Genomic DNA, 27,814 nt, shown 5'->3' with positions numbered 1-27,814 from the left:
CAGTGTTTTTAACAATAGCGCTGCTGCAGCACCCCCTCCAGCTCACGGCCCCCTTATGTTCATGCCCTTTTCAACCCTGCGAGCATCATCTCTGAATATTATTCATAGCACCTTGTCTCTATCAGTGCATCAGTAAAAACTAAACACGGTTATCCTAAAATTAATGAGCCGTATCCACCCCATTACATTTATCTGTTTAGTGGTGTTTTGGGCCTTCCTTTAGGGCATTATGCATGCTCTTCTGTTCATATTTATAACCCAGGCTTTTTATTAGCGACGTAGCGGGGTGCTAACAGTTGGGAGGCAGCCTGCACTTTGATGGTGATGGCAGCCGGCTCGGCGCAGGCCAAATGTGACGGGGAGAGAGGATCAGCTGCCAGGCCAAGGGCCCCGCAGAAGAGGGGAGGAGGGGGTGAGACGGAGAGGAGAAGGGAGAGATGGAGGAGACTTTTTTTAACTTAAAAGACGGAGAAGGAGAAAATAGAAGTTGGTTGAATTAGGACTGGTTCACAGCTATGACAAGTGTGTCTTGCAATCGCCAAATATTTGGATTAAGGGCACGAGGGATGAATAAAGATGACAAAATTCGAGCGGTTTGACCTCAGCTCGATGTTATTTATGTGCAAGATGTTCAATTTCTTGTTCTGACCTGTTTTTCTATCAGGAATTAACTCTTTGATTCTTCTATGATTCTTGTATCTATGAGTAGGAAGATATACGGTACGTAGTGGAAAGACCGTTAGTACCAAATGCTGCAGAACTGTGAACTTTCTTAAAAAAAATGTTGTGATTAATGGAACCAAAAGACCTAAACGAACAATTCACTCCCTAAAAAATGGAAAGTCAGTCATTACCTACAGTTCCTGAATTCTTTCTTTCATTCCCACCTGACGTAACTTTCTTTTTTTGTGTTTGTAGAGCTGCTGTTTCCATTATCCAGGACATTCCCCATGAAATATCAACCCCAAAACTATCAACAAATCATGCATTCTTGAAGTCTTGACAGTGACTAAAACCACAGCTGAAAGTTATTAACCCTTTGATGCAAAACATGGGTCAAAAGTGACCCGGCAGAGTTTTAATTTTCTATATCTTTGCAATGAATTACTTTCATTATTCAGTATTCAAGGTATTCCTCAATTAGCTTGTTTTTGATCATCATACACCTTTATTTTATTTTTTCCTTTCTTACTTTTGGAATAAAAAACCCTTTTGTATCAATACCCCTCTAATGCACAACATGGGTAAAAAATGACCCATATTCATTTTCTATGCTATTTCATCGATTGCTGAGTGTTTCTATGATATTTCTTTGAAAAAAAAAATAATTGTATCATTTATTATTCCAAGTATGCAGTAAATATCTTGTTTTTGTTTCACACAGATCATATTTTTTCTTTTTTCTTTCTTACTTTATGAACAAGCACAGCTTTTGTATTTCTACATCAACTTCACACACATGGGTCAGAAACGACCCACATAAGTTTGCTATATAATTTGGTGTAAACTGTGCTTGTGAAGTTTGCTCCCTGTGTAAGTATTGTCAATATTTTTCAATTGTTCTAACATCACCTTTGAAAATATTTGATGACAACTGTGAAAGATAACTGTACGTAACATGTTTACCTTGAGAGTGAGTACATTACTTGACAGAAAGTTAAAAGTAATTACTATGAGCTAGTTAGCGAGCTGTTGACATATTCTATTTTAGTTAGCTAATTCCACCATAGTTAGTTACTATTGTAGTTAGTCCAGCTAACTAGATGAATTTCAGACACTTTGAGTCGAAATCGCTTGAAAAAGCAGTTCTCATTCAAATACAACTTACTGCACTGTAAGTGGTAGAAACAGGCTCCAATCGCTCTGAAAACCTCAAATTGACAAGCAAAGACTTCTGACTGAAAGTAATGACTAAAATCATGTTTGCAATGCTACAGTTAGTTCATACACTTTGAGTGGAATCCAACTTGAAAAAGTAGTTTGGAGTGAAATATTACTTAATCTGTCACAAAGGGCAAAAACATGCGTCTTTCGCTCTGAAAAGCTAAAAATTACAAGAAAAGGCTCCTGACTGAAACTAATGACAGAACAACTAATTCTGATGATGATGACCCAGAATATTTGCCACAGGGTCAAGCTGCAGTTGTGGGTGTGTCTGGGGATCCAGCTCTCCTACATGAAGACTCCTCTGTTGATAAAGATAACTCGTCTGATGAGTCCTCAGAGGACGAATCTCAGACTCAGTCCAGTAGACGGAGTAAAAATGGGTCTTGATAGAATGAGAATCCCCCCACCCAGAGGAAAATTTTACAGCTCAAAGCATGCTCCTTTATGGCTATGGAGCCGTAAAGGAGCTCAATAAGAGTTCTCATTTCAGTCTCGTTGTAGTCTTTTTTGGTCTCAAACATTTCTCATTTGTTTCTCCTAAAATTCCTTAGGAGCAATAGGTGAGACTTGAGACTTTACCGCTTAAACCTTGCTCCTTTCCAGCACTGGGGAGACATTCTGAAACTTCATTGAGAGCTTGATGAGATCTCCTTTGAAACTTACAGGGAGCCCAAGTTGAGCTTTTCTGCACCTGTTTCTCAGGAGAAACAATTGAGAAACAGGAGAAATCAGCCACAGCCTCACTTTGGTCTCACATAGATCTCATAGTTGTCTAGGAGAAATGAATGAGACGCTACTGAGATCTCTTTTCCAATTTTCGTTTCCTCTGGGTACTCATGGCAGAACAAGAAGCCATAATATTCTGAGGAGCTGCCCAGGCCCAGGTGGCAATTCTCGCTCTAGTTATGTGTTAAGTTGTATTTTATTTTGTTAGGTCACATTTCACCAGTTTACAGTTCAGTTCAATAGCTGTGTTATCTGTTATCAGAGGTATGTGTCATGGTTGTGTTATTTAGTTCCTGTTTTATTTTGTAGTAGTTTTTCTCTTGTGTTCTGTTTCTTATTTACTTCCTGTCTTTTTCTTATTTACTTCCTGTCTTTTTCTTTGCTCACACCTGTCCTTTATGTGCCACACCTGTGTCTTGTTGTATCAATTGTTGATCCCTGCCTCCTAGTGTCCTACCCACCAATCTGTGTTCTCCTCATTCCTCCCCTTTTTTGGATTTTTCCTGTACTCTTTTTTGTTTATATAACCAATGCTTTGTTCAAACTGTCTCGGCTTATGGTCTCTGCATTTGGGTCCACCCACTTCACCACCCCCAAAACCTGACAGTGTGTGTATGTGTTACAAAATGACAATGTTGCAAATATTATGTACAGTAAGTAAGTAAATAGGTGTTTGGCCCCACTCACTGATAAAGTAATTACTTGAAACAAATTATTATTATTATTATTATAGTATTAAGTCTTTTAATTATAAATCACACTTGGATGAATGGGTCATTTTTGACCCATGTGTGTAAATTTGATGTAGTAATATAAAAACAATTTTTGTGCATAAAGTATGACAGGAAAAATTGAAAAAATGATTAGTGGTAATCAAAAACATGATATTTAAAGCATACTTGGAATATTAAATCATAATATTAATTAATTTCAAAAGATAGAACAAAGAAAAACTCAGGCAGCATGAAATAACCTGGAAAATGAATGCGGGTCATTTTTGACCCATGTTGTGCATTAGAAGGGGTGCGCATATGTTGCGCATCAAAGGGTTAAGGTAATCAGCTGTGGAATTAAGTGTCGCTGTGCCCAAATTGTACATTTTTTCCATTCATTTTTGGAAATTATATTGAGTTTGGCAAGAAAACAAGAAGAAAAACGTCAGTCAAGCGAGCATTTGTTTAATTTGATGAAGAGAAATATGTCAACATTTATTGGTTCCGGCTTCTTAAATGTGAGGAATTCCAGCTGATGTCTCTTTTTCTTGAATATTGCATCAGATTGCAGCTCGATAGTGACAGAACATTCTGGTGTGAGGAAGCTAAATGACGAAGCACAACCAGCAGGGTCACATTAGACTCAACCTCGCGGAGAAAGCAACAGCGATGTTCCTCACAGGATACTTCAGTCAGCCTCAACTTTGACCTTATTAGCGGTAACCTTTCACTCCTCAGCCAATTAGATAAGACATTACATAACCCGAAAGTGACTCGTGATGAGAAAAAAAGGTCGTAATAGGCTTCACGCAACACTTCCTGAGTGATCTTGATGAGGCCTTTTTTCACGGGAGACGTTTTGACATGCAGGGAAAGGCGCAGGTGTTATTTAGCATTTAGCTGCTTCAGGTTCAGGGTTTTAATAAAGTGCACACTTCAAATGCACGTGATTATTTTTTTCTCTGCGCGATTACTTGCTACTTTTAAAGGACGTATTGGTGGGAAAGTAGATTTTTGAGTCTCATTCCCAACTCATCAAATACTGACTGTATACTGACTGACAACCCCAAATTCGTCAGTATTTGACAAGTTGGGGATAAGAACCAAAAACTGTCTTTGAAATCGGACCTTTAAAACATTGCAGGTGAAATTTGGGGGAGAATTGATTTTCATAACTTAATGGTAAACTTGATTAGAATAGAGTCGTTAAAAAAGATGCAGATACCTTGACTTTGGTACCGGTTCCTGAACGAATAAATTCTTGGCGTAACTCAGTGTTTAGATCTGGGCACAACAAGCATGCTGCATGCTTATTGGCTCTCTGATGCTGATGAGATTACCTTGTTTTGTATGGATAGTATCAAGGCAATTCAGTCGGAGTTCAATACCCAGGCCTAGTCGTCATACTTCATGTCTAGGACATTAGAAAACTGATTGTAGCGCACACAGGAAAGTCTCATTTTCAAAAGAACACTCCAGACTGTCTTGTTCCAAGGAGCTTCTTGAACATATGGGCACTCGAATCTGGGTCGAAGGACTGTCCCTGGTAGCACCACCACCCTGCGCCACCAAGGCGGTTTCCTTCCATTTTTGGAGGTGGAGGTGGGGCTGCTGGAACAGCCGTCGCATTGTCCCGGCTTATCCTGGCGCGCATGAAGGAATCATCCCGAAAGCCTTTCAGGAAATGGACCCTGGCTTTATGCGGAGCCAATTGATGCTGGCTCTCCAGATCGGCGCCTGTCCAAATAGAGCTGAAGCGGGCCATGAGCTCTCCTTTATCTTGGCTATTGTGCAATGCTTTTGGCTCCTGATTCCTTGCCTACACACACACACACACAAGTTGCAGATTCACTTCAGGCCGCGAGATCAGCAAGTAGACGCGTTTATGCATGCGCGTAGGTGTTCACACAAACACACACACACGCACAAGAGCTGCATAATTACACACAGAGCGGCATAATTATGCTGCTCACACGTGCACTTGCAAAATTATGTGCACACACACACCGGCAAAACTAGCATAATTACATGCAGCCACATGCAGTACATACACCCACTCTACACACACAGGAACCGCTGATCAACTGCATGACCTTCTCCCTTACAATGTTAATGTCACCACCTGGGGGAGGAGGGTGGTGGTGGGGGAAGGAGGAGGGCGGGTGGTGCGTGATGGAGTGATGGGGGGAAAGAAGGAGAAGGACGGGTGGAAAGGAGAGAGCGGCGCTATGAGAACGTCGTACCTGCCGCCCCCCTCACCTGCGGCCTCTTTTATCCGTCTTACCTTGTCAAGCATCCTACATTCCGTAGAGCGTTACCACCGAGCGCATCCTCGCACATCGCCGCGTGTCGTAACCTAACATTTAGCGTGCATGAACCCCTTTCTGTGCGTGCGTGCGTGCATGAGGCCTGTGGCTTGCCCGCTGACAGGATCCTGTTATGCCAAATGTCACACTTCCAAAAAGGATTCGCCCCCCACGGAGAAAATGAAGTCAACACCTTCCTTTTCGCTCTTTCTCTCCCTCTCCCCCCTCTCTTGCCTCCTTCACCTTGTCCCTCCATCACTCTCCTCCTCCTCCTCCTCCTCCTCCTCCTCCTCCTCCGTCTTCCTCACCATCCACTCAGCCCCCCTCTCACTTATCCGTTTCTATCCTCTTTTCCGCTCCCTTGAACTATCTCTACCTCGCACACACTCACACACACACACTCACACTCACCTTGGTTTGCAGGCCTAAGCGTTTTGCTGAATAAAGTCCCCTTTAACTGGCTGGTTTTTAGCGGATAATTAGTCCTCACCTTGGGCGAGGAGGAGACGACAATGAGCAGAAAACGAGGAAGAAAACGAGGAAGAAAGAGGGGAGTAAATTGTGATTTTGGGGAATCGATATGGGGTTAGGCAGGAGGAGAAGGGTAATGGCGAAAATGAGTGAGAATGAGAAAGTCACGGGGGGCAGGAGGAGGGCTTGAAAGATAGCGCTGTGTTGGGTTTTTCTTTACCTCCTCACCTCAACGCATGCTATTCCCCTTCATCACGTCCCGACGGCTTCAATATTTAATTGTGCTCTGAAAGGAAGAATAAAGGTAGGAAGAAAAATCTCATTTAATTCACTGGCCGCAGCCATCAAGGAAGCAGCAGAGACCTCTCACGCAGTGCTTGAAAGAAGTTGTTTTTCAAAGCCATCACAGGGAGAGAAATAAAAACATGTAGGCGTACGGCAGAGGGAGGAGGCACAGCGCATTATCTTCAGTTCTCGCTGTAGATGTGGTCTCGAGCAGCTTTTTAATTTGATGTCAGTATGCAAATACTGTCAGCAGACAAAAAAAAAACAAAAAAAACAAACTCCAAATCCCTTTTCTGTTCCTAGAAGACGAAGACAAGTTACGGGAGAAATCGCACTCCCTTAGCAACAGACACCACCCTCCGAAAAAAAAAAAAAAAAAAGTGTGGTTTTATTTTTAGAAGGTGCAAACAAGGGGGGTTGTAAGATTGTAAATGTCTCTGATGTGTTCAGTCTGTACAACCTTATTCCTGATAATGGAACTAGCTACTCGGTCTGTCAGTGCCTATTTACACACAAATGAAGTGGCGAGTAGCACGCGCCCAGTGGAGCTGCTAGCCTCCATCTCATCTGTCAAAACGGGTTAGTGGCTACAAGCGAAACACAACGATCCCTGGGATCAAACTGGCGCCGTCCATTCAAACGTAATAGCTTCATCCTTGGACATGGAGCGTCTCTTTCCCCTCGCTGGCTCGCCTCTCAGAATCTTGCCAGCGTTTTTGCAAAGTAATAGACTTCTCAGGATGCCAGTTCATACAAATCGGGGATGTAGCCTTTTATTTGCCCTCCACGGGGAGAGGTGTTTGGAGTAATAGGGATGAAGCAGACCATAACTACAGCTGAATAAATCTTCCTATCTTGGCTCAGTGGAAGCCGGTGCACACATGGCTTGTCAAAGCTCTATAAAATGTTGTTTGATAGGAGTTCTGTACAGTTTAGGACTTCTCCTCCTGCTATCCACCTCGCCTTGCTTTCGTTCCACGCGACAGCGGTTGCAATCAATCAGTGTGTAATCAGCCGTCTTGCCGGAGCTGCCAGGTAATCCTGGCTGTCTTGGTGGCTATCTGTGCATGTGCGCATGTGACAGCTGGCAGAGCTGCTAAGTTGCCTGTCTGGGTGAGTGGATGGCACCATGCAGATTCTCTCTCCACAGTGTGTTAAGGCATATCGGATGATCTGATGGCTGTTGAAATTGTCAAGTGGGATTTGAGTGTGAGGATGGGCATTCTCAGCCCATGAACTCACCTGAATTGAGTCTAAATTGAGTCTTTTCTTCCACTTTCTCCCTTGCAGACCTGCCTAGAATTGGAGCGTTATCTGCAGACGGAGCCCAAGCGTCTGTCAGAGCTCTTCGATCAAGACTTGGATGGCCTCCTAACTCCGGCCTACCTGAAGGAGGATGGCGAGGAAGAGCTAACAGACGCCTTGCTCCCGAGCCTGCCCAGCCTCCCCGAGCCCCCGAGCCCACCTCCAGTGATCCTCTGCCCAACACGGAAGAATTTCCCCTCCACTGGTGTAATGAAAAGAGACCTCAAACCTAAGGGCCAGGGGCTGGAAAACGCAGAAGGGATGGAAGGAGTCCACCAGGCCCAGCTGAGTGCCGTCACCTCCCTGACGCCCCCATCGTCGCCAGAACTGGGCCGCCACCTCGTCAAACCCAACCAGACACTGACAGCCTCAGCTGACGGGACGCTCACGCTGAAGCTGGTGGCCAGGAAGGTGGGGCTTAGCGCGGCCCGGCTTGTGGCGGCGCACGCACTCCCAGTCCGGATGAAGGACGAAGAGGAGGGGGCTGCTTGTGTGATCGGGGTCGGGGAGCTACCGGAGAACAAGAAGAGGATCCATCGTTGTCAATTCAACGGGTGCAGGAAGGTGTACACCAAGAGCTCCCATTTAAAGGCCCATCAGAGGACACACACAGGTGAGAAACTGTCTGAAGCACAAAAGATTGTGTAGGTGGATGACTTTTTTAAGAATTATGAGGTGCAGAGGTGAGCTGGTGCACTTCTTAGATATAGGCGTCGGTTGAATCATCACAAAAAATACGTCCTTTGTCTTTGTCTAAAGACTTTTTCTTGACCTTGATGGCAAAACATACTGAGGTCACATGGAGGACAAAGCAAAGAGAGTCTCACTGCATTTAGACTAGGGCCTCAAGGAATTGTGGAGTGGCATTATCTCCTTTGGTCTTGTTCAGGATGCTCCAGTGTACCTGATACTAAAGGAGATAAGAGAGGAAGTACCGAAGCTCCATTTTTTTAGCGTTTAAAGAATTCAACCATCTTAGATTCTTCTGGGTCATTTCACTCAGTCAGAAACCTTCCTAAGCAGAAAATACTCTGCGTGACCGTCTGACACTTTCAGCAAGGCAGCTCCGAGGACAGCTCTCTTACCCAGAGGTAGCCGCTTGATACACGGGTGGTAATAAAACTGATTGACACTCATTGCACGTGACAGGCTAAAAAGACTCAATCCTGAAGCTAAATGACTGCTGCACACTGAAGAAAACACAGCACCGAGTGTTTGAACTGAACATAGACACTGAAAGAATAGAATTGAAAGAGCTTTCTGACAATTTAGGTGTGCAGACTCTTTTTGTACTTGCTAGATCAAAATCTGTCTGCCTTTTTTTTCATACCAGTTTTCTTCTACTAGGAATGTTTCCTCCGAATCTCTGCCACTTAATCAGACATTTATGCTCATGGGACGGTTTGCTTCTGGGTATTTCTTTAGCTCTATAAGAGGGAGATAAACTACCAGCATTTTTCTACAAGAGACTCTTATCCATACTTCCAACCTGCCATCTCTCTATATTCATAGATAACCTGACTTGAGATAAAAGAGGAAAATCTACCTGCATCACATTCTTGGAACAATTGATAAAACAATACAAAGAAAAAATAATCATTCCGAACAGGCTTTGAATCGTGGTCCTCTTGGTACCGCGTGAAAATAAAGTCACGTAAGGAAAGAGTCTCTTTCTACCTAAATATTTCTCTGAGACGAAACCAGGACGGGTCCTCCTTGTCAAGGTTCCTCTCAAGAAGAAAGGGGGGGAGGGGTTCAGGAGCTATAACTCTCCCGCTCCTCCATCTCAATCCCAAACCACTCAGACCCCTGTCGGGGAGCTGTCCTCCGTCTGAGTAACTGCACAGTGATGGATGGATTGACCTGGATAGGCCGCCATTTCCCCGGTTTATTTCAGGCCCTCTCGTCCTCTATGCGCTCTATAAGTCTAGGTCAGTGGTTCTCAATCCGAGGTTTGAGACTGCTTGATTTTGCACGGTTAGTAAGAGGATCATTTGAAGACTGGGAAAATATGTTATTTAAATGTATTCGGTGTATTATAATCGTAGGAGAGTTCAGGAAGGATACCATCTGTGTTTTCCTTTATGCATTAGCAATGTTAGGGTTCAGCATCGCTCTGCCTTCAGGTCTTGTTCACACCAAACACATTAGGAGTGTCTGAACTCCTTCTTTGGTCTGGTTGGGAAGGTGTGAACAATGTCATTCACATTCTGGTGGAAATAATTGGGCTGCGATGGCGAAGGTCTCTACCCCCCTCTAAGAGAAGCGTTCAGGGGTATAATGTGATGAATATGACATCTGATCGGTAGCCCGTGCTCATGCATGCGGGGCTTTGCATAACAAATTAAATGTATGGTGGACTGCAGCCTGGGCTCATGCTGATATACAGCTGTTTCTTAATACAAAGGTGCAGCAAAGAGCGTCCATCATGATAAATCAAGTTACAGGGACTCAGATTAGATTTTCATGACGGATCACCACAGCTGTCCAATTCAGAAGCTATACATGACTTGTTTGCTAGCTCTGGCTCACTTGTATTTGCAGGGGTGTGAATATAAATAAACTTGTCAACTACTGTATGTTAAGAATGAAGAAACAACGCCATATGTGTGATCACACCCTCGGTGGTGCGCACCACAGGTTCAGGCATCAGCCCGACTGGAACAAAGGGCACAGACATGCGATCATTGATTTCCCCAGTGTGCCGTGTCTACAGCCCCTGTGCTCAAACTCCATGCCAACTGGGCCAGCTCTGCGAGACCAGGGCCACTGGTGCTGTCCGGTCATAATATCAATACAAGCAAAGATGGACATAACAACTCAGAAACTCAAAGATACATCTCAAGTAGCCCTATAATCTATAAATTTGATGAAGGCTGAAATGACCAAAAGACATTTTTTTCTCTTGTATTCAGAGGCAAGATTGAACCCTCCTGAAGAGCAAGACGCTGGTTTCTAGGGTTTCAACTTGCTATTTTTAGCCTTGCTAGCAGCGCGGCTCCGTGGCTGTCACTGCTGGTCTGACAGTTGGTCAATCACTTTGATTCAAACTGAAACATCACAACAACTATTAGATGGATTACCGCTGAATTGGGTACACGTTCCCCTCCAGATGAACCCTGCTGACTGGTGATCCTCTGACTTGTCCGCCGGCATCAGCATCAGGTTAAAAATACCAATACTGTACTTTTGTTTATGAACAAATGCCAGCAAAACCTGCAAAATGTCAGTGCTGATTAGCAAGTGTTAATCGCATGGTGATCTAAGGATGGGGAAAATGCTAAGCATCATATCTGATTAACATCAGCATGTTAGTCTGTTAGCATGCGGATGTTAGCTCACACAGCTCACATCATAACTTCTTTAGAGCCCAAGGAAACATCTTAGACAGACTCACTTTATAATGATTTAATACAGATAAAGTTAGCAACAAACTTGGGAAGTTGAACCATCAGATGTTTAGCATTTTAGTTTGGAAATGACTCAGCTAATCGATGAACTGTCTCAGGACTATGTTGCTCTGCACGTTCCACTCTACTGGTCAACAAAAATTGAAATGGAAGCTGGAGTTGTAAGCTAACGTGGCATCCTTTCCCTCTCTCTATGCAATGAACTGTTAAAAAATGCATATGACAATGCTTTAATGACATATTAATGTAACATATAGCGCCATAAAGTGCTCAGTTTCTTGAGGGACCCTTCCCCCCCGGGCTTATCCATGTCACTTTAGGTGCTTCAGATAAAAGCATCCACCCAAAGAACATCTGTCTTGTTATTCAAGCCAGGAAGGTAGAGTGATAAAAGGAGGAAATGTCGACATAAGATGACAAAAGAAAAACACAAAGGCTTGAAGAAAGAAGGCAGAAGAAGAGGAGAGAGTGACGCGGATTGAAACAAAGAGTAGATGAAGACAGAAGACAGGAGTGGGGGAGGTACAGTAGAGCGACCCTCTTCAGAAAAAGACAGCAGTGCCACAGGCTCCCCCATTCACTGAGCCATTATCCTGACAAGTTTAAAGATGTCATTACTCAAATCCTCTTTTTCTTAGTTGTTATTTCCATAAATTACCGACGGAGAAAAGGCTACGATTTAATCTGGAATTAGACGGGCTGAGTTGAAATGACAGTGCCCTGTAGAGCTTTTTGTGAATAGGCTTATGGCAGATAAGGAATGGTACAATTAGATTTTGGGCAGGGTGAGGGAACGGGTAAAACACGAGGGCTGTCGGAGTTACTCTGCCGTCTCTCTCGCTCTCTCTTTCCCTCCGCCTCGCTCTTTCCATCTTCTCTCGAGTTCTCTCCTTATTTCGCTCAGTCTTTCATAACAAGTCTGTCTCTGCATATCCTTCACTTCTGACGCTCTCTCTCTCTCTCTTCAGGGTTAAGACCAGCAATTTAAGGGAAAATATATCGAACTGCATTTATTCTCCTCAACTTTAAATTAAACGCCAGGCCTGTATTTGTGGTCTCCCATATTATTAAGTAAGATACCTCTTTTTCTTACCAGCCCACATATGTGCAGTTAGCATCTATGGCTAAAGGTGGTGAAGTTTAATGCTCACGGTTTGGGAAAACAATATGTTTAACAGCCATGGGATGTTGAGGTGTCCGTATGCTTTAGGACAGATAAAATATAAGGTTGGAAACATTTTAACACCTGCTCCGGGCTCCCAGTCTGTACCACTTGATGCACCGCTAATCAAGCTAACTGGCTAACGGCAGCTACTGTTAGCAGTAGTTATTAATTCCTCTGGTGGTGCGTTGCCTGCTGTTTGTTTTGAGAATGAATCCCAACAATTCTTTAAGTTATTGCACCTTTAAGTTGGAGAAATGCTAACCTGTAGCCAACACTTGGCCTGTTTTCTGTCAAAAAATGAACCAATTTAGCCCAAATTTAAAAGAATATTGTATTTTATTTAGTCCCATACTTGAAGTGACTCAGTATAATTCAGTTTTGTTTATTGACAACAGCTACATGGCCTCGCTGATGGTATAAATATCAACTAGCTAAGCTAACGTTAGCAGCACAAGCTCTTGTTGTGGGCTGGAGCCCCTCTAACGACCTCTGAGGCCCGGATGGCGCTGCTTCGGCTCCCGGCTAATGGAGGGAATGCAATTAACTTCAACGCTGGCACCTGAGAGGCGGGAGTTAGAGAGCGCATGTGTGTTTTTGCGTGTGTGTGTGAGAGCATTCGGAAGTCATAGATTACACATAATGGGATTACAGTGACTCAGGAAACACCCAGTTATCAGATTACCAATGAGGAATATGTGATTTCTTACTTGATTAGTCAAAAAAAAAAGCCTTTTCGAAATGGGTGTTGTCAGATAACCTCTCCATCTCTGACCTGGACATCAAGCTGACCTTAAAATACTGACAGGGTGACTGATTTTTAGCCTTTAACCATCTGAGATTTTGTAGATTTATCAGCCGACCTGATGAATAATGGTTCGGAGCAACAGCACTGTCCACAATCCCAGTTCCTTAAAACCAGAAGGAATAATCCACTTAGCTTCATAATCTACATTATATGTTTAACAGGCAAAGTAATCCAAAAGTAACAGAGCGTAATCTGATTATGCTGCTGAGTTCGGGGGCTAATCCCGACGGATTAGGTTACTGATGGCCATTTAAAACTGCCAATCAGTCCGACTGCGTGCAACATTGTTCTTTAACTCAGTTTGTGTGCGGATGTGTGTTTGAGAAGGCGAGCGTACACCTGCTCTACTTGCCTGTTTGTACGAGGAAGAGGAGAGTGGAAGGAGGAGGAGGGGTGGAGGAGTGGGGGGGGGGGGGACTGTTGCTAGGCAACGGGGGGCAGCGTATCGTTGGAGGAGTCGGTAGCTGAGTGGTTATGTACTGCTGCAGGCTCTGGTCTCTTAGTGCCCCCCATCCTCCTCCTCCTCCTCCTCCTCCTCCTGCTGCACTACCACCACTACCACCACCACCACCACCACCACCACCACTACTACCCCGGCCCTCCCTCCCTTCCTCCCTCGCCCCCCTCTTGCCCCGTACAGCTCTACGGTTACCGTCGCTAGGCAACTGCCTCCGTACTCTGCCAGCGTGCTCGGTAATTGGCCGGTGGCATGGCGGCGTGCCGTTGCCAGATCCAGCCAGCTGCACTGACTACTGCCTCCTCATGTTTCAGCACACCCCCCCCACTCCCCCTCTCTCCCTCTCTCCCTCTCTTTCTCTCTCTCTCACACACACACACATATACACCCCGCCCCCTCGCTCCGGTTGCTAGGCAACACATTCAGGCATCCCTGCCTCTCGGGAATTTCATTGGCCGGAGCGGGATGGCCCAGACCTGCTGCTTCAGGGTGGGTACGAAGGGGTACGGTAGGATAGGGAGGGACGAGGCTAATTGCTGGGTCTCTAAACCAATTATCTAATTATTTTATCTGAGGTAAATTCTTGTGCTCCAGGTGATGCTGAAATGCTGCAGGTTAAAAAAAGGAAAAAAAGAAAAAGAAATCCATTAGAATTCATTAAGTGTTATCAGTTTGTGTTCATTAATGGCGTTTTTTTCCTTCCTTCTCGACGGAGGCCACTCGTTCGTTTATCACCTCATCGCGGCTGTAACCTCGCGCACCTCTGTTTTCTCACTATCAGAGCGCGCATGCCTCCCCGTTAATGGAGTGTTTCTGTAACATGAGGGAAGCGCTTCTTCGCAGGTCATGTGTTTTGCGAGGGACTGAATTGTTCCCCTCCGCTCGCGCTACTCCTCCAGGAAAATGTTGCGGGTCACATTAGTGACATTTAACACGCCTAAAACAGTGAAACTCACCTTTAATTGAAACACAAAAGCACCGCTTGCATTATTGATTTTTTTCTTTTGAGCCGGCTTTTTACACCAGCTGGTCCAGATAATGCCTCGGATCCACTTCTGTCTTGACATACCTCCTGTGTGTCCCCCCGCCTCCCTTTTCTTTTCTTTTTTTTTTTTGATAACGCAACAAATTAAGTCTGCAGAGCTGGTCAGTGTGTCAGTGTGACTGTACTCAACCGGTCCAGATGGGATGTGACTGATGCAGGTGACATCTTTTCGGGGGAGCCGGACGCAGCTGGCAGATCGTGGCTTTTCCTTTGCCATTATGCCGTGTGACTGGCCTAATTATCGCCCTCCCCTCCTCGCTCCTCGCTCCTCTCTCCTCTCTCTCCTGCAGCCTCCTCCTGCCTTAATCCACTTCTGCGGCACTTCTCTCCTACTCCTGGTCTCATCTCACCTCCTCTTCTCGCTCGTCTCATCCACCTTGCCTCTAATCCCCTCCCTCCCTCCCCTCTTCACTCCTTCTCTCGCTCCACTTCTCTCTTTCCCCCCTCTACTCCTCTTCTGCCTGTTCAGCAAGATTGCAGACCGGTGGGAGCTCGTCCATCGGCTTGCTCTCTTTTCCGAAAAAAAGAAAAGAAAAAGAGGGAGGGGGGGGAATATCTGCACCTTAATTTCTGCAAAAAACATATCAAACGTCAGCATGGTGGCGACAGATATTTGGATTCCACGTGTGTTTTCTTTATTTCCTTGCACGCAGGTAAAACAGGTGCTCATGCGTGTTTTTCTTTCCTTTCATCCCCCAGGTGAGAAGCCGTACAAGTGCTCGTGGGAGGGCTGCGAGTGGCGATTCGCCCGGAGCGACGAGCTGACGAGGCACTACCGCAAACACACCGGCGCCAAGCCTTTTAAGTGCAACCACTGTGACAGGTCTGTCAAAACACATCTCCCCTTCCCCTCACTTATATGTTTTTCTCCCACTTTTCCGAGGGTTATTTGAAGTACTTCCACTGACACTCTCTCCCCCCCACGTTGTGTTTTGTACACAGTTTGGTTCAGTAAAGAAGTCGATGCCGGTAACACAACACCCCCCACCACCCGAAATGTGTTTGGTGCTGACCCAGTTTTAAAAAAAAAAAGAAAAAAAAAAAGTGTGCTGGCAGGATTACTAATGTGCGCTCCCAAACCTGCTCAAGTCTTTTCGATGGGAATCCGATGGGTGCTGCTCTATCCTCCGCGTTAAGGCCCCGCGCAGCATATTAATAGTGCATCTGCTCACATGGCCTTGATGTGGAGGGATGCTTTCACACTGGGACGGAGGTGCAAAACGCTCGCGAGAGCCCATTAACGCTGTCACACATCACTGGTATAGAATATTAATATAAAGTTTTTGAGTAGTACCAAAAAAAAAGTGCCAGTTTTTTTGTTGTGGGAGGAAAAGTGTATTTAGGGAACTTCCGAAGTCGCCGTGACCCAAAATACAGGTCCGTGTGTTACTGTAAATAAAGCCTCCGGCTGACCCGGCGATTGCAGACTATCCTGTAAAGCGGATGATTCCTCCGTCTGATCCCTGTGACCGGAGCACCGAGTGTCCTTGAGCAGAGCAAACTAACCAATCGGTGGAAAATGTAACCGGTTCAGGAGATGAAGCGTGGTTGCACTCACACCACGTTTACACCTGGTATTCAGATGGGATCAGCATCCGGATACACATGACAAACAGATCCGATATTACCTTTGCATTTACGCTTGGTGTTTTTTAATGCCTTGATTGGAGATTGGATCTCAGTCCTCCAGAGCAAAACCAGAGTTGCAGAATCACTCCTCCTGCACCAGACCCCATTTAAACATTTACATTTTTTCGTTAACTGACACATGCAACACCTTTTCTTACAACTCTAAAGATAATTTACAAATTTTAAAGGCGTTCTGCTCAATTCGTCACGCACATTATGTAAGTTGAACTGAGCTGTATTACATTTACACCTCGTATTTCTGATTGAGTTTCTGTTCTCCAGAGCAAAACCGGGGTCTGTCAACCCACGCAGGATCCCTCCCCTTGCACCAGACTCCATTCAAATATTTTTTAATCATGTGTAATTTCTGGTAATCGACATTTGGAACACTTTTTCTAACAACTCTAAGGACATTTTTAGAAATTTGAAGGCGTTCTGCTCAATTCGTCATACATGTGTTTTAGTAGCCGACTGTGGAAACAACTCTTAGCACCCGTTTTTAAAAGTCAAAATAAAGATGAGTTAGTCAATGCAGAATGTTGCCAAACGTCTCAATAAGCAATAATGGAGGAACAGGATTAATGTTCTTTATCATACTTGTCAAATTGTGAATGTTTTCACTAATTTGTTCAAATTTACAATTGAATTTGGTGGGTTGGCTGTTTTTCTCAATAAGATAATGGATAATTTCTGCGAAAATAAGCTTTAGACAGTCTGTTGCACACTCAGATTTACATTAACATGTGTTTATATTAATCAGGCTAACGTGTCAGATACAGACATCTTTTTGTCTAATGCAACTTCCTGTTTACCGTCTTTTCAAAGCAGGAAACGTCGTCCTAATCTTAAACTAGAGATGTAGAGGTGCAGGTTCGTCACTTTGAAGAGTGGATCTGATGTAATTTGCCTGCGCTTTTCTTAATTAGTCACCCCGGCTCCTGTTTAATTATGAACCACAGCAAAATGTTAATTTCCAGGGCCCCGGTGACAAAATCATCAAACATTCAGTGGCCATTATTCGCTACAAAAAGATCAGCTCGACTCAGTCGCGAAAAAATCTTTATTCCTGTTTTAATTACACCCCCTCTGTCTGTGATCGGGCCCTCGCTGACACCTCTGGGATCTCGGAGCAATATTGTTTGCAGGAGCCACTGCAGAATTTAAGACGAGGGACCGCAGGTGGAAATCTGGGTGAGAGGGTCATCGTGAGGGTGTTGTAGCGCAAAATCTAGAGTTTTATTAAATGAAAGTGTGTTTTACATTCAAGCAACTGCTGAGCTGAATAAAAACACTATAGTGGTAATAGTTTTTTAAGAAAGCAGAACACTCTAAAACTTAACCTCTCATTATTTATGAATGTTTTTTTGGTAGTTTTTTTTTTACCATTTCACGTCTTTTACATTACATTTGTTTTATTTTATTTAAATTTAACTGTATTTTTGGCCACATACAAATAGTTTTGTTCATATTAAATAAGTCAAATTGATATATTTCTTTTTTTCCCTATTTTCTCCAAAGTAAATAGAATTTAAATCATTTTTGGAAATGTTTTTAAACTTTATTTGTATTTTTAGCCACCCATATGTATTTTTGTTGTCAAATTTCACAATTTTATTTCAGATTTATAGATTATTCTTAGAATTCTGTTTGTATTTTCTTAGTTTAATTAATTAATTATATTCTATTTAAATTATTTTTTGTATATTTTTGCCACATGCAGTTTTGTCAACATTAGAAGTCAAATTTGTTTTTGTTTTTTTTACAATTTTGTCCTTTTTTGCCCCTTTTTTTAAACATTTTTAAAAGCTTTATTTGTATTTTTTAAAACATATATAAGGATATTTAAAGAGCCAAATTTGTATCATTTAATTCTTTTTGATTTTGTTTGAATGTTTCTTTACCTTTCTCCATGTTTTATCAGAATTATTTGTAAATTACATGCAACAGTTAGTCGCTCATGCAGCTGAAAACTCATAAAGATGTCATCCGATATATAAAAAAAAAAGGAAAGGTCAGCATTGTGTGTGTGTGCGTGTGTGTTTGCAGCCTTCTTGGACAGTTGGGTCACAATAGAGCATTTTTATTGAATCTGTGACCTCTTGAATCATGTATGGGTTCATTATGAGAGGACAAAAAGAAATCCCTCTTCACCTGGGGTACTTTGCCTTAATGTGTGTGAAAGAGTGTGCGTCTTGGTCATCCTTGCATGTGTGTGTGTGTGTGTGTGTGTGATGCAGCAGAGGGCCGGTGCAGTGTCAACTTAATCAGGTCTCAGCTGGACAGACAGTAAATACAGTATCCCTCCCCTCCTCCACCCTGACACCAGACCCCCCCCTGCAGGCACATCCCTAATGCGAGCCCACCTCTGTCATGTGTCACAGGGAGCCCAACCCCTCCAGCCTAGCACACACACACACAAACACACACACACATGCATACATACACCCTGCTGAGATGAAGGAAGAGGGGAAACAGGGGAGACAGAGAAGACGGGGTGGAAGATTGAGAATCGGGGGGGGAGACAGACCCACGGTGTGCCAGCTGGTGTCGTGCCCCCGAGTCGTGACTCATACTTTACCATCTGTCTCACCGAGCGCACACACACATTATTCGCACACAAACTCCCCCTGCTCGTCTCCTGGGCCGTGCACGGTGACGCACACACACACACATGCACACACACACACACAACATGCAGGTGTGACAGTAAGACGGATGACTGGTGGCTCATCACGGTGTAACTCCCCCTCTTGGCCAAACACTGATTCATCTCGACATCTTAGACAGTTGCCTCTGTCTCGATGGGGAAGAGCCAATCTGAAAACTGGTGTCAAAAAAGATAAATAAAAAATCAACAGTTGCAGAACTGAGAAAGGGAGTCTGACTCCTGAGCCGGGGATTCATATGTAAATGCTTTATCGTTTAGGGAATAGAGGCGTATCGTTCAGCTTATTTTAAATGTTATTTTATCATATTTGTTAAGGAGTTTTAGCAAATGGAAAAATGGTCAATTTAAAGCTAATTTGGTTGCAAATGCAAAGGACTGTGAACCTGTGGTGGAAGATTAAGTGGCATCTAGTTCATGAGGTTGTAGATGTCGACCACCTGACTATGACTCAACTCACCCACACCTTCCCCTAGAACCTCGATTTGTCCACTCTAGGCTTCCGTAGAAACATGGTGGTGCATCATGGCAAACTCTGCCTTAGTCTGTAGATATAAAAGTGTCATTTAAAGGTAACAAAATACTCAGCAGTTCTTTCTTTCAGATGATTACACATGAATGAAAACATCGTGTGCCATCATTCCCAATTTGTCTTTCGGTGTGTGGGTCGGAGTTGGCCACCAACTCTAACCCCAACTCGGGGAAAAACCCAGAGTAAACCCAGTGTTTGAGGAGTTGGGAATGAGACATAAGAATCAACAATTACGCTCCCAATTGGGCACATGGGAAATTATCGCCAACGCTCTCTGACTGTAATACCCGGCTTAGGATTTGCCACTCTTATTACCGTAACACCTGAATTGTTGGGGGGGACAAAAAATTCACATTCCTCCTCCTATTCTGGCGCCATTGACTTCAGCAACTGTACACAAATGACATGTTCTGCATGTACTTACCTAAACGTACCGTCACTTCCTCCCCGTTCCCCTTGTACTTCTATGTAAACATTTAGAAGAGCATTCAGAAAATGCGGCAGTAATTGGGAGCAATTCTGCAGCGTCTTGTTACTTTTTCCCCTCGCAAACATTATTAAATGGAACCACTTTGGTGAACTCCAAAAAAAAACAAGTCTCCAACTCAAATATTTCTCGACGCACTAATCACCAGAACATGCAGCTCCCAATTACCTAAAAGAAAGCAACACTTGCTGTTTGAAAAGCGCTCCTCTTGGGAGCGGCGCTGTAGTGTTGGTTCAGCAAGCACGCAACAGAAACGCTGTTGATCTCAAAGAAGTAGGGATGAAAAACTGGGTCTCCTGTAACGGCTGCGCGCGTGGAATAAACAAAACGCCAGCTGAAAGCGTGCATTATATCAATTTGTGGCAATCGGGTTGAAATAATCAAACATTTTTTTAAAAAAAACGGGCCAGTGTACTTCCAGAGCGATTCCATTTTTCACTGTGAAGCTGTGCCCTCGCAATTCTGCAGGCCTGATTTCAGACGAGAGGCTTCGATTCATCTAATTTATCTATCGTTTTACAGCACATGTTTTGCGTGCTGCTCCTTTTTTTTTTCCCCCTCCTCCTCTTTACCCCCCTCCGCACTGTTCCAACAGATCCATCTGCGGGCTCTCTAGTTATTCATGGCGCAGCTGAAGTCATTAGGAGTGCTGCTGAAAATGCTGATTATGAATTAGTTACACATATACTAATTGCGTGTACATTAGTGGCTCAGCACTCACTAGCTAACAGCAACATTTAGCTCCATCGACAAAACAAACTTCTTTTCCCCCCGCTTTGGTAACAAGCTGTTCTCTGTTTCTCCCTCTCCCCCTCTTTGGTTGCAGGTGTTTCTCGCGGTCGGATCACTTGGCGCTACACATGAAGAGGCACATCTGAGGAATCCGAGAGAGGTCAGCGGGAGTGGAAGAGAGGGGAAGGGGATGGAGGCGGAGTTGGGGAAGAAGGAGAGGGAGAATCATCTGCAGCGAAAGTAACACCATGGATGTTGAAGAGAACACCGGATTTAGCCGTTCTGGACCGGACAGAGGGGCCCTGACTACAGACAGAAACACAGCCGAGGCAGACGGACAATCTGTGCTCAACCAGTTGGTCCACGACTCCACAGCGATGCGTCGTCACCTCGCAAACGTCCCCTGGTGTTGATACAACCGTCCCAGCCTTCGTATGTGTCTCACGCCATGAACGGTGGACCACGTGCCTGTAGTTGGCAGCTCTTTGTTGTAGTTGGTGAAACGCTTCCAAAACGTCAGCCCTGTTCATGCAGCAGTGCTCCGTGTACCAGCGAGCTCACCAAACTGGACCAGTTGTACAGTCATTTGTAACCAACAGCGAGGACTGCTGTTTGTATATTCGAGATTCCCTCTTGTACCTTGAGCTGAGGAGAACAGTTCCGACAGTGTCTAAACAGGCGTCATGTCACGGGGTAAGCAAGCAAGAAAGCTGGCTTTCTCTCCCTCCCCCTTTTACAACTCGCCAAAGGACGGATAATAATTTGACAATTCTTCATGTGACCTCTGTCACGTCTGCCAACTGGATCCGTTTATAAATCCTTCTGGTTCGGTGGCATCGGAGCACTTGTTTGAACGGAGCGAAAGATTGGATTTCCAGAACACTTGAAGATGTGCCGTGAGGGCTGATTGAGGTCACCCAGAGAACCGGCTTGCATTATGAACAACATCCACTGGACGAGGCTAACTAATCTACTCTGGGAAAGACTGATCATCTCCTAGAACGTCAGCTGAAACCGAGCCTCTCAAGCGACGCTCGATGGCTCCCACGAGTGCTCTCCCTCTCCGGGATCTTGGCTCTTGCAAGTTGCCATCAGGAACTGTTGCACAATTGACTCTTTGCAAACTTTTTGTAAAAAAAAAACTAAAAAAAAAACGCCCCACTGTCTTGAACTGGGAGACCAAAAGCTGGCTTGCGGATGGACAGCCACATGCACAAGTCGAAGCAGCTAGCCGACTGCGATATAGCACACAAACAAGATCACTATGTATCATAAAGGCTATATTGTTTCTAAGAAAAGATTCTCCTATTTGTTCAAAACAGACAATTGAAAAAAAGACCATTTTGAAGAACACATTGGAAATGGATGCAGCCAAAAAACAAAACAAAAAACACAAGTGTCTACTGTAGATGCCTGAAATGATCTCTTTGGCCTTTGAGAGTGATTGGCACCTAACTAGCCACTGGGTTGACGAGGGGTTCGTCCTGTTCACACCGCCCACGCAAGATCTCTTCCAATTTAGCAGCTCTCAGAGAAAAAGCAGCATTCAACAGCTCTCCTAATCGGGCCCTATGCATATCCAAGAACATTTCCTGCGGACTTCCTCCACCACACCCGGTGTGTCTGAATGCAGATTTCTGCCCTGCGGGACACGGAAGGACTTGTAGGGAAGACACATGACACAAATTCAATCAATTGGGTGGCTCTGATCGGAGCAAATCAATGTGAATGTATCTGTTGTAAGTCTGTACATGTTGCTGGGCCCATGAAACACTTGAGTGTGGTTGGTAAGATCATACCAGACACCGTTTGTGTTCATACAGTAGTTTCTCTTTTTCACACTTAGAAATGAATGGTTGGACTTGGAATAACTAGGTAGTCGCGGCTGGTAGCGTTTTGTCATTTTAGTGGTCGTACCGGACCGACGGGGAGGTCATGAGTGCAGGCTTCCAGTGGGTGGCTGAAATGGGTTAGAGGAGGAATAGATCTGCTCGGTCAGCAATGATAACTGCCCCATCAGCTCATGAAACTGCAGCGGAGTGAAACCTACACACACGAGACACATGGATACACTCCTGGAAAAAAAAAATGGGGAGTTAACATTTGTCCTTGGCTGATCCGCCCTCTCGTCCGATAGAACAAAAAACCGTAAAATCTCATCGTTGCACTTAATTGTCATGTCTTTAATCTGCAAACGGGAAAATGAAGTTTGGATCGTCTCAGCTCAAGCGCACACAAATCAAACAGGCAGCTTGGACAAACGTAGATTGTCAGGATTCTCAAGAACTCGATTGGGAACAACTATGTCAAGGTGTTTGTTCTTTATTTTACAAGACTTTTAATACTTTAAGGCAAAGTGAGGCACACAGCAGTCTGCTTTTTTTTGGCAAGGGAGACAGTAAATTGATTTCACTCCGTATACCAGAGGCGCATTTCAATTTCGGGTATGAATGCAGCCCGGCTCAATCATATCTAGACATGATCTGTCTGCGGCTGTGGAAGTAGAAACCGTATCGCTTCCTGCTCCGCATAAATATTGAGCTCTTTCTGCCTAAATGTGCAAACAAGCCACACTCTCTTTTATATTAAGCATCTACGTGTGGATGACAGGCCCTGGCTTGCGAAAGACAGGAGGGAGTGAGTACTAGAGCTGCAACGATTAGTCGATGAATTAATTAGTTGACTGAAAGAAAATGAATCGCCAATCACTATTGAGGAATCTTTCAGATTTTGGACTGTTTGCTTGGACAAAAGAAGCAGTCGCAGTTTCTTTCACAGGCCGTTAATTGTGCAGTAATATGAAGAATTTGCAAAGAAATAACAAAAACTAAAATCAGTTAAATCAATATGACTTGAATATACTGTAGTGGTAGAAGAAGTACTGGATGATTACAAAGTAGATGAACACCGTCTAAAGAAGAGCAACACTAACCGTAAAACGTGGTTGGATGGAAACCAAGCTGCATAATACTTGTTGCTGCGTGTTTAGTATTTGCGTCCTTTATTGCATCGTAAAGACAATTTCTTCGCAGATGACAACACGTCGTGTGCTCACGTAAGCAAACCAACAACTGCCTGTAAAGTGTTCTTTGGAACATATTGGTAGTTTTGACATAAATAAGAGCATCGTAATAGGAGCTTTAATTGATTTCTCGTGGCCATTTGGATGAAATATGTAAATATTGCCTAGACACTAAATAAAAACAGGGAGGGTACCATTAAATGTTACTGCCGCCTGTAAAGTTTAACGCTAACTATTATTGGAGCATCAATGTAATTTCCATTTGATGGAGAATGAACCTTTACATTAGAGTGCGATATTATCTTGAAAGGTAAATTACAGATGCATCATGTTTATTGTGAATTGACTGCTTTTTATTCTGTGCAACAGTAATGTTGACTTGCTGACCAACACAACTTGCTCACAGCCATCTTTACGATACACGTAACAATTATTATTGTAATTTCACAGTAAATTTCTGGCTTAACATTGCAGTAAATTCACAGTAGTACACAGAAATTATTGTAAAGTTATGTTTCTACAGAACCAGGCACAACTTTCCTGTGAAGATACAGCATTTAAATGTAAAGTAACACTATGATATTGTAATAATCATCACAACATGACAGCAGTTTACTGTGACACAACAATACTGTACAACTACAATAGCTTATCGCTAAATTACTGCATGTTGCTTGTAATTTACCGTTGTTGCTGTAATCTTGCTGCAACTCAGCAGCCAGTAAATTACAGTACATTTACATTAACTATTTTTTACAGCAACGCATTGACCCGTATTTCTCTATAGACTTAGAGCATAAATACAAATATTGTAATTGATCATCTTTATTGTGAATTCACAATAGATTGCATACATTCGAAGACCTTACCTTATCTTGCAATACAGTGCAAAATACGTGAAATTGTTAATAAAACTTTGTATCAACACCTAAAAACAGGTCTTAATTACATGCTCAGTGTTTCATGTTATGATATATTTAACAATTTGAACATTAACGATATACATGATGGTATATTTGCCATCATCTGTTTATTGCCATGGTCGTCAGCAGTGCAGTTACATGAGGGGATACAAACGCTAAAAACTTCGCAGCAGCCGAAATACAGTGTTTGCTTAATACCAACTAATTCTGCAGTGATTCTACCCAGTACTCTATGGTAATATCCAGTAATTCTACTACTACAGCCTGTCATTATCGTGATTTAACTGATTTAACTTTAATTTCTATCATTTCTTGACATTAATACGTAATAATCGGCCTGTAAACTCGCATCACATTGGGCTCTGTGAAATTGAGAATGTTTTGACATTTTATAGACTAATTAATAAAAGGCAGATACATTTGATAATGTAAAGATTCAATAATTGCAGCCCTAGTAACAAAATAACAATCCAACTGACACGAGTTTTAACTGCTTGACACCAGAAATTCATCCATTTTGCAGTGTTTTCGATGCTACCACTCCTTTGTTTTTTTGTGTTTGTTGGCTTTAAAATTCACAGATTCTAAAAAGAAAAAAAACATTCGGGATTCAGTTTGTAGACGATCTACAAAAAATAAAACACCCAGTTGAGATGGGAATGTCAGCGCAGGTAAACAGGTGTGTGGTTTTTACCTGCTTTTGGATCAGTGTGGAAGATAAAAATGAAGAATAGCAGTTTAACCCTCGGGGTTAAAAACTGCGTCATCAATGGCAGCTCTACTCGTGTGTTTAAGTATTTCAACGGGGCACTCTCCTGTTTTAACTGAATGGTTGCGAATGTGTGGGAATGTGCAGCTCGGGAGTGTTTATTTTTTTTTTATTTTGTCCTTTTTTATTTTTCCTGTCCATGTTCTGTACCAATCGGACTGAAACACTTGAATGTGTTGCCGTTCCTTTCACGTTCGATTGAGACTTTAAGGAGCCGAGACGTGGAGCTATTCAAATTACAGGAAAAATTTGGACTCGACATAAACAAATGTTTCCTCCCCGCGTGTTTGCCCGGGAGCCTCGATTTTGAAAAAAAAATAATAATGTGAATGTGTTTTCGCTGGGAAAAAAAAAAAAAAAAAGGTTTGTTTCATGTCGTCTCTCTGAGGATGCGGTTCAGTTCTGTGTCATCTTAATGAATGATTGTCAATTCTGCTGTGCCTGTGTGTTTTTCTTCGTCTGTTTGTATTTGCACTCTGAAATTTTTTGGGAAAACTCACTTGCATATCTGATGTTTTTTCTGTCGGCTTGTACACTTACACCTTCACGCGCGGCGACCCTGGGTGACGAAACACTGATCACAAAGTCTGTATAGTAGCTGTTTTTTAGCACAAATGTACACACATGCACACACACTCATACACACAGGACATCGCAGACAAACACACACATACATACATACATACATGCACAAGCACATCCTGAATACACACACACTCTCTCTCCGTTCCTGCTTGTGTGCTTTTTCACCGTTTTCCACGCCACCTCGCGAGAGTCAGAGCATCCAGACTGCAGCTCTTGTCTCAGCCGATGGTGGTGGAGGTGGTGGAGGTGGTGGTGGCGATGTGTGTGTGGTGGGTGGGGTGGGGGGGAGACCCGCATTACTATGTGTGACACCACCTCTGTTTCCACCAGGTCTGAATTTCAAATCAAACGCACCCCCTTTTTCTACCAGCATTCCCTCACCGCCGCCAACGTCCCCCCACCGCCCCCACCCGCACCCGCACCGCCCCCGCCACCTCCATTTTCTCAGATATGATCCCTTTCAACTCCTCTCCTCTGTCCGACTCCCCCCGCCTCCTTCCCTTCCCTTCCTCTCGCACCCCCCTCCCCTCCTCCACCCCCCTTTTTTCCTTCCGTTTGTCTTTCTCCTTTTCTTTTCCGCTGTACAAAGTGTTTCAAATTTATCATTTGTATATTATGATGTATGGGTACGATAATGTTCTTTATTATGGAAAAATGAGAAAGATTTATTTTTGTTACCGGTTTGTTTCATAATTCCTTTTTTAAATTGGTATTGTAATATCTCTATGCAAGGAACTGTTCGGTGAATCGTTTTTATTTAAGAATGTAATTATGTGTAATAAATGGTAGAAGCAGTTTGGCATGGAGTATTCATGGTTCTTGGCTGGTCTGTTAATGGTCGTCTCGTCCGGCAACAATATGCACCTAATCATTCATCTTCTCCGGGGATATTTTCTGATTTCTTATCGGGTCTCAATCACGGAGCCATTCAGTTTGCTAACAAAGAGCGCCCAGAGTGTATTAACGTCACCCTTCTTTGCTTTCATTCTCTCTGACCAGGCGACTTCGGAAAAAGCCTGGCTGGTTACAGTTTGCCGCATTTTGCAGAGTTAAAGGAACAGTTTAGCCAAAAATTAAAAAAAATTCAGTCATTGTCTATTCAACCTCCGTGCTGATCGAAAGGCAGGTGAAGTTTTCTACTCCACAAAACGTCTTCTGGAGCTTCACAGCGAAACAGCATGGCGGTTTTCTCCAACTGAAGTAGATGGGGGACTTTTTTTTTAAACATGGAATAACCACAAATAAATGAAAATTAAAACTGCTCCATACTGATCGTCCGGCGTGATCCAAGTCTCTGATCGTCCCGAGATACCAAAAGGATTTGGAAAGACGTTGTTTACACCTATTTTAAACTGAAATTTTCAGTAGCTGCTAAGCTAATAGCGTTAGCATGCACCCCGTCTGAATCTTGGGTTAGGGTCAGGAACTTGGATTATGCCGGATGAGTGGCGGAGATGGGAAGTAACGAAGTACAAATACTGCGTTACTCCACTTTACTCGAGTATTTATTTTTCTGACAGCTTCCTACTTTCACTCCCTACAATTAAACACAAATATCTGCATTTTCTACTCCTTACACTTCTAAAACTTGGTGTGAATGCATTTGAGGGGAATTATTGATTATTTACGAGGCTTTGCCAACCCAGAATGTCGGTATTTGATGTACTGGAAATGGATAAAACCTACCGATTCTACCTTGAAGTTTAAGAGAATGAAGTGAGGCTTGTTTTTTACATAAGTATCTTTGCCTCTACCTGAGTTTTTACAATATAAAACAAGTCCCCATCGACTCCAGTTATTTCAGAGAATCCTGCAATGCTCCTTTTTGCTGTGAATCTCCATAATTGTTTCGTGGACTTTGTTGGGGTGAGTAGACGATGACTGAATTTTCATTT

At 43.5% G+C, this 27,814-nt stretch overlaps 1 protein-coding gene across 1 annotated transcript in view; it reads left to right on the top strand.

Annotated features, from left to right (window-relative positions):
- The window catches only part of LOC115577190 (Krueppel-like factor 7), a 46,275-nt gene extending 19,561 nt beyond the window's left edge, over nt 1-26,714 (top strand). The window contains exons 2-4 of the mRNA XM_030410112.1: nt 7,679-8,306; nt 15,275-15,398; nt 20,715-26,714. Coding sequence (XP_030265972.1) covers nt 7,679-8,306; nt 15,275-15,398; nt 20,715-20,766 — 804 coding nt within the window. The 3' untranslated portion in view covers nt 20,767-26,714. The remainder of the gene's footprint in view (nt 1-7,678; nt 8,307-15,274; nt 15,399-20,714) is intronic.
- Nucleotides 26,715-27,814: the final 1,100 nt, after the last annotated feature.

This window comes from Sparus aurata, chromosome 24 (assembly GCF_900880675.1).
Source record: "Sparus aurata chromosome 24, fSpaAur1.1, whole genome shotgun sequence".
NCBI classification, from domain to species: domain Eukaryota; kingdom Metazoa; phylum Chordata; class Actinopteri; order Spariformes; family Sparidae; genus Sparus; species Sparus aurata.
The sequence above is the reverse complement of the archived record's forward strand: the minus strand, read 5'-3'. Positions and strand labels throughout refer to the sequence as shown.